Here is a 7,647-nt window from a genome sequence, read left to right as displayed (position 1 = left end):
CCGAGCAGTATTTACAAATACTGCCTCTTAAAATAATTTATTTAATTTATGATTTTTGTCGTTAAAGTTGATTTAGAGCCAAGAACTGAATATATTTACAATAAAAACTAAATTTCACACTAAAATTTGGTCGATATTTGTGTTCTCCACTGACAAATATTTAAGATATATAAATGAGTAAAACACAAATATTTCATGATATGCATAATTATTTTTATTAATAGTCAGTCAATTACTTAAAATTAGTGAGTTTCTGGACGGAAAACGCAAAATAACTTCAGGAAGAAGAAAAATCACTTCTCCGCAAGCAGCTTCGTCCGAACCTGCCACCGAAGGTCGGAATGACTGTTCTCTCCTGGAAGTTGCTTTTTGAACTTGGTCCACTCTTTCTGGTACGCATGGTACAGCGACACCGGATCATTCTTGCGGAAGCCCATCGCACTGGTGCTTCTCGGTCGGATCCCTGAAAAAAGTGTGATTAAAATTCTGCCGTTTAAAACATTTTCAAAGCAAATCTTACACATTTTGTTCGCCGGATCAGTATCTTTCTCTTTTTGATGTTTCTTTGTTTTCACCGTCGTCGCAGTTGGAAGCTGGTTCTCCTTTTCCTGCTCCCGATTCTGTGAATGATTGTCCACCGCATCCGGAAGCGGCGTCCCTCCTCGGGAAACCTTCTCCGCTGGTGGTGCCGTCGAACTGGCGGGAGCAGTTTGTCCCCTGGAAGAACCACCAGCCGACTTCCGGTTTATTTTCGCATTGTAGCTGATTGTGGTCAGTGTATGCAGTCGCTGGAAGGTGTTCATATGTTGGGTTGCCTGTTTCAGCGCTTCCGGGTGGACCAGGGTGTCGAGCGTTCGGGTGTCAAACTTGATCAGTTTTCGCAGGTCTAAAAAGATTCTTTCTTATGAAAACAGCAAAAACAGCTAGATTCTCAAACAACTTACCCTTCTGGAACTCCTTCAGCTGTTCCGGCGTAATGTTCCGGTAGCCGAGCTGGTTCAGGTGGCTCAGGATTTCGCGCGCGTCCAAAGGAATGGCCATAGTTTTATCGATAAACTCGTAAATCTTGTAAAGTTCCGTTACACTGAGGGGCAAGGTCGCGTTTGTTTACGTTTTGCTTCGGCGTTGACGTTTCGTATTTGAATGTCCGTGGGCAATCGTAGGTTTTGAAAAGAGCGTATAAGAAAAATATCAAAAAATAACAATTATAAACTATTTAGGTTTTTTTCTGCTGTTTTCTTCATTTTTTCAGAAATGGTAGAAATAATTAGGTTATAGGCTCTACGCCTTCTCCAAATATTATTCTAGAATGGAGATCGTTTGCTTCAATGTATAGATGGCACTACAAAACGAACGATGTTAGTGCCATCTATGAGAGAGTAGCTGTGTTAGGTATCGCATCATCGTCATTTTGGCGCAAATTCTGCATTTCGCCCAAAGTGCTGCCGAGAAATCGTTGCAAAATTTGATTTTTCAGCACTCGTCGTATTTATCCAACTCGTTAAACTTCGTGAGATAAATGGACAACTTGAGTGGAAAAGGCTTCTTTTTGCAACTTGTTGTATGAACTTCTATTTAATAATCAGTTTTTTGTAGGTGGAAAATTTATCCATCATCGATTTATTTAAAAAAAAACTAACCTAATCGTCTCATGTGGTTGGTGCCATCATCACTTCGGACTAAAAATTGGATACAATAAAATTTAAAAATCACAGTGATCGGCAGCAAAAAATCTGGAAAAATCTGGCAAATCACTTTCCTTAAGACCATTTGCAAAATTATGTTAAAAAATTGTGTATTTTATCAATAAGAGCTTCTGCAAATAAACAATGTAAATTAATTTATCTTTATCTGAATGAAATAAAGAATCATTGTTTTCAAATTGTCGCTTAAAAAATCTAGCATTGAAAAACAAAAAAAAAACAGGATATCAATCCGTTTGATTTATCAAAGTAGGATACTTAAATAAAACAAAATTAAATCTTGTACATGTTTAACAGTCAAATCTGGAGTTTTTTTTTAAAAGGTCCAATAAACCAAATTTTCAGTTTTTGCTTTTTGGGTGTTTTTAAAACCGCCTTAAGTCAGGGGTATTAAAAACACCCAAAAAGCAAAAACTGAGAACTTGGTTTATTGGACCTTTTCAAAAAAACTCCAGAAATATACTCTCAAAAATATAAATAACTGGCTTTGGAAAATTTCACTTTGTAAAATCGATTTTTTTTCTAGTTTTCTTATGTGTGATTGTTGAACATAAGTGTTCCCCCTTACACTACTCTAAACTAATTTAGATTGTTTAAAAACCAAGATGGCGCCAAAGAAGGAAACTTGGAATTTCAAAAATCAAAGAAAAAAAAATATAGCGAAAAAAAAAGATCCTGATTTGATTATCCGAAATTCCATACAAACCTTCGAATAATCGAAACTTCGGATAACAAAAAACAAAATTATTTGAAAACAAACACAATAGAATGGCAGAATTCATTTTAAAATTATGATGATTCAAATAATTGATTAACGTTTTTGAAAATTTTTTGAAAGTAGGAAATTGAAGAAATATTTGAGAAAACTTTGATTTCTTGGACAAATTGTGATATTTTGCAATATGTTTACACTAAATCAATTTTACAATCGTTACAGGTCTTCGCATGAGGGTTGAAAAATGTGCACTTCATTCTAAAACTAGGACATTATGTTGAAACTGTAGACAAAAAAAAACGAAGTGTTTTTTTCACTTATCTGTCGCCCCATATTTCAACCAACATTATTAGGTATAGATAGAAATAAATTGGACGTAGTGATTTATTTCGAAATATTTCTAAATATTTCTATATAGTTCTGAACAGTTTCATGCAAATTCATTACAATCGTATAAAACACGAAATATTGAAGAAAGTAAGTAAGTGAGTATCGTAGAAAAAAGTTGAGCAAAAATCTCAATTTATGAATAATTGGCATTTTAAATATTTTTTATTTCCTTTTAATGCACATTTTTTCCATACCCTTGAGACTCCATTTCTATGATCATTTTATATAATTCTAAAAATTTAAAATTGATAGACTAATATTAAAAAATACGTTTCTTAAGTTATAAATTTACAAAAATGCCTTCTTCATAAAATTATTTTTATTAGGTCCTTTACGGTACTGGGACCTGGTTAGGACCGAGTCGGCTACAAAAATTCCTTGTAGCGCAGATTAGTGTTGCATGGTGATCACCTTTTTTAATTTATTTATTTTTTACTTTTTGTTAAAGGATTGTCTATTGTTCTTTCCATGTATTTTTTGTATTAAAAATGACTAACAATCTTCGTCACCATAAAAAAATGGCCGAGTGGCCACTAGATTTTCCCTCCCACCATGTGTGCAAACTTCATGTAAATATAATTCATTAATTTTCATGCAATCTGGTGTGTGCCACAGTGCTCCTTCCCAATCCAAGCCCACAGCCCACACACTGCCCAACGTTTCTTATTGATTTCCTTTGCTTTCCTCGTCGTTGAAATGCAACATCGCGCAACGCCGCCATTTTTTTTCCTTTTTCCATGGCGTTTCTTGCATCTACTTAAAATTAATAGTAATTAAAACCGACGACCGGTCGATGGTGGCCCTGGCTACTGGTTTTCGTGCCCTCCGGGAGGGAGGGACCTTTTTGCCTACGACGAAGACGACGACGACTCTGAAGTAATTTCTCGCAGGCTCATGCTGGTTATCATCATCGAATCATCTCCTCTCATCACCGTCGCCCGTCACGAGGATGGAAAATCGATCGATTGCCCGCGCAGTCAGTGCAGTGTTTGCATAGAAGACGCGGTCGTTTCGACCTCTCTGAGCGCAGATATATATATATCTGTGAGTGAGGTTTACAATTTGCGATTTAATCGTTCTTACACATACGTAGTCAACAAGGACTCCTGGTCCATGTCGAGCCACTTAGATGGAGAATTAAATCACGTTCGCATCGGAGCATAATCACTTTTATATTGATTAATAAGCATCAATTGGGAGCCATTAACCAGATGATCGCAGTAGCCTGATTTTTACTTGGTACAACCAAGTAGGCGTTGCCATTATCGAACTATTATAAATAAAGGTCGAGATCGCTAAAATCACATTTTCCTCTGTACACACTGCACACGCAATCAATCTCTTGGTGGCCTACTACACAAGGTTTGTTTTTGCATAGCCTACTTGCCCGGCCAAACTTCAAATTACTACAGATCTTGATTTATGACTTTAATTGGTTCGGCTAATAATGTGCATACCTGACGCGCGACCTCCGCGAAGTTGTCACTGAGCTATGGTTTGCTGGCCAGCATACTGCGATTTACTGCTGATGGATTGAAATCATTGGCACAAGGATTTGAATTTGCATACCTACTTTAGACATTTAAACTTAAAATTGTTCCAATATTTTCTTCTTAGTTAGCACGTTGCAAATATTTTATGTTAAGTTTACGTTGCCTTTAACACTGGTCTGACTTCTTAACTTCTGCCTTGAATATAATACCAGGAATGGCCCGTTACTGGTAATTCTTGAGGAATTACAATATGCAGTACCGGATTTTCTTTCTGCTATGTTTTATCAATATTTTGAAATGTTGGAATTTAATGAAAGCAAAACAACTGAGATGGTGTATAATGCATTTTAAAATACTTTTTCAATTTAAAAGATTAATCAAAAATGCTCTAAACTGCCTAACTTTGATCAAATTTGAATTATTTCAAAGAAGACGCTAACAAGTTGTTAATCGTTTTAAGTTATTTATTACTTCAAATTATAATTTAAATATATTTTTATTTAATAAGCACATTTTTTGTTTAAAAAAATAAAAAAATAATAGATTCAAGTAATGACTTTCGGATCAAAACATGCAATTTATTAAATTTCCTAATTTTCATGTTGATGTGCTAGGAGAAATTTAGTTTTTTTAAACTTCATGGTGGAGCATGTCAACATATTTTTTTTAAATAGAAATAATACAAATTTATTCAAAGTTTTTTCTCAAACCATTTCCAGAATATTCCCGAACATTTTTTGGCAAATAAACATTTTTTTTTGTTTAATTTTTACATTATCAGAAATTTACAAAACACCTGCTTTTTTAATATGAATTCATTGATTATTCTATTTTTTGTCAGTAGCAAAACTAGTACAATGAATTTTTATTGTTTTTTTTTTAACTTAGCTCCGCTACATTAACAAATAATTATAATCGAATAGCTGAGACAATTTTCTGCAAATTTTGTTAGAGATTGTTGATCGTACTGTTTGTTGGTGAGATACAGGCTTTTAAGGTGTAAAATATGGCGAATAAACATGGTTGATAAACTGTCCTGTTTCACCTTAAAAATGATGGTGTTTTGTTCCCCCGATGAGATTTTCTTAGCGTTATCTAATTAGTTCTCATTTTCATCTCAAATTCTCGGAAACTTTTGGCTATTTTTTAATTTTTTAAATATTTTTTTAACGAAAAGAGCAGAATTTCACGAATTCACTTGAGATGAAAAATATCGGCTAAGAAAAAATAATTTTTAATAACATTAGAATTCTAAGAGCCCTTGTCTCAGCAATCTGCATTCCGATCAACAATGTCTGAAAAATTAACAAAAAAAATTTTCACAGCTTTTCGAAAATATTTTTTGTTGGGGTGCGTTTCCTTCATGAAGTCTTTTTACATTGCAAAAAAGTTAATATTTTTCAAAATAATTTACATTAAAATGCCTAACACACGAAAAAACGGTGCATTTTGCCATTGCGATTACAAATAGTAGTTTATGCAACAAGTTGCAAAAAGAGGATTTTGTCAGCACGAGTCGTACATTTATCCAACGAGGTTCACCGAGTTGGATAAATACGAAAAGTGCTGAAAAAATCAAGTTTTGCAACGAGTTCCATACAACATTTTTTGCAATTCCAAAAAACACACACTGAGTGAAATTTTAAGTCAAATTTTCATGTATCATTTATTTTCATAAATCATTTAAATCAAAAAAATGTTGAAAAGTGTTACTTTTCGAAACAAGTGCTGAAAAGTTCAACTTTCAACGTTATCAGAAATGCAAAAAAAATTGTATGGAACTCGTTGCAAACCTTGATTTTTTCACCACTTGTCGTATTTATCCAACTCGGTAAACCTCGTTGGATAAATGTACGACACGTGCTGAAAAAATCTTCTTTTTGCAACTTGTTGTATAAACTATTATTTAAAATTTAGTTCGATTCTTAATTTTTTTCCCAAGCAAAAATATTTTTTCAAAAAAATATTTCTTTGGAACCAGGTTTTGCACAATCCTAAACTGTAGCGCAAAAGATGTTTTTTTAGTCAAAACATTTCGAAAATTAAAAAATGGGGCCATTCATGCACCAACACGGAGAAAAAAGAGTTCCCAAAATCGTGAACAAGCGTTCATGAAAATGGGAACCACAAACAAAGTGTTCAAATCCCATGGTACGATTTTGAAAAACGTACCATGGCATTTGAACACTTTGTTCGTGGTTTCCATTTTCATGAATGCTTGTTCACGATTTTGGGAACTCTTTTTTCTCCGTTTTCCGTAAGTGAACATTTTAAGGAAGGAGGAGTTGTCAGGGGTCCACCCAAAAAAGAAAAGATATGCAAATTCCCAAAAAAGTTTCCATGTGATTATGGATGGTCCCAATACGTTTTTTGGGAACTCATCTTTTAGTGATAAAAAGCGTAAAAAATCTCGATAAATTTGTGACACTGTATAGAATTATTCAGTTTAAAGTGAACACGTTGAAACCATGTCTTTAATAAAATAATATTTTTTTTAAGTGATAAAAAATTCAGAAAATGCATTAAAGTTCGATTCAGAATTTGTTTAATTCACACCACAAACAATTGCATAAATGAGTTCATACTTCCTTTTTTTACTTTTTTTACATTCTATTTTGTTTAATGATATAAATAAAGAAATACAAAACTTTAGGAATTTTGCCTCCTTTCCTTATTTAGTATTGGGTTTTTCGATATTCTCAATAAGGGACCATCCATAAACCACGTGGACAATTAAGGGGGGGGGGGGGGGGTATGGCGATTGTCCACGCTCCATACAAAATTTCAAAGGCAATAAAGTTCTAACCAACTGAAAACAATTAGAAATGCATTTTCCCGCATTAAAAGTCATATTTAGCTTGTCTGGGATTGATCAAAAATATTTACATTTTTTTTGGTGTAAATCTAATGTATAGCACCGCAAAAAGTTTTTTTTTCGGCGAAAAAAAAATCAATTTAATATTTTCATATTTTGAACATATTTTGAATGATTGGAAAACAACGGGGCAAGTGCATTTTGAAACACTTTTTTCATTCAAATCTTGAGACCATGGCTTGTAATTTAAATTTTGGTATTTTTTTATTTTTTGGCCCCCCCTCGACCTCGACCAGAGTCGAGGGACATAAACTTCAAAAAATATTTGCAACTGCCTAATTATTTAGTACATTTTATCATAATTTCGTTGAATATCAGTAAGAAAAGAAAACGTTTCCAGTGGATTGAATTTTCAAACAAATTTGTCAATTAAAATTCTTTACAAGTTGATATGTTTTCAGAACAAACTCAATTCAGTTTTCACACTCAAACTTAGTTGTTATTTTCCCGTCCAATTCATTTATCTCCGCG

General features: G+C 33.5%; 1 protein-coding gene across 1 annotated transcript; it reads right to left on the bottom strand.

Moving 5' to 3' along the window:
- Positions 1 to 218: 218 nt before the first annotated feature.
- LOC120412491 (uncharacterized) lies at positions 219 to 1,145 on the bottom strand. Its single transcript, XM_039572987.2, has 3 exons — positions 945 to 1,145; positions 521 to 886; positions 219 to 463 (listed from the first exon to the last, which is right to left on the bottom strand). Exons 1-3 carry the CDS (start codon positions 1,039 to 1,041, stop codon positions 294 to 296), a joined length of 633 nt encoding a protein of 210 aa, XP_039428921.1. The 5' UTR covers positions 1,042 to 1,145; the 3' UTR covers positions 219 to 293.
- Positions 1,146 to 7,647: the final 6,502 nt, after the last annotated feature.

Source organism: Culex pipiens, chromosome 2, assembly GCF_016801865.2.
Source record: "Culex pipiens pallens isolate TS chromosome 2, TS_CPP_V2, whole genome shotgun sequence".
Lineage (NCBI taxonomy): Eukaryota > Metazoa > Arthropoda > Insecta > Diptera > Culicidae > Culex > Culex pipiens.
This window is presented reverse-complemented; position numbering and strand designations above follow the sequence as displayed.

Coding starts and splice junctions, on each gene's coding strand:
- LOC120412491 (XM_039572987.2), bottom strand. CDS start 1,041: ATGGCCATTCCTTTGGACGCGCGCGAAATCCTGAGCCACCTGAACCAG. Junction 887..944: donor GCTGAAGGAGTTCCAGAAGG/GTAAGTTGTTTG, acceptor GAATCTTTTTAG/ACCTGCGAAAACTGATCAAG. Junction 464..520: donor TGATCCGGCGAACAAAATGT/GTAAGATTTGCT, acceptor CACTTTTTTCAG/GGATCCGACCGAGAAGCACC.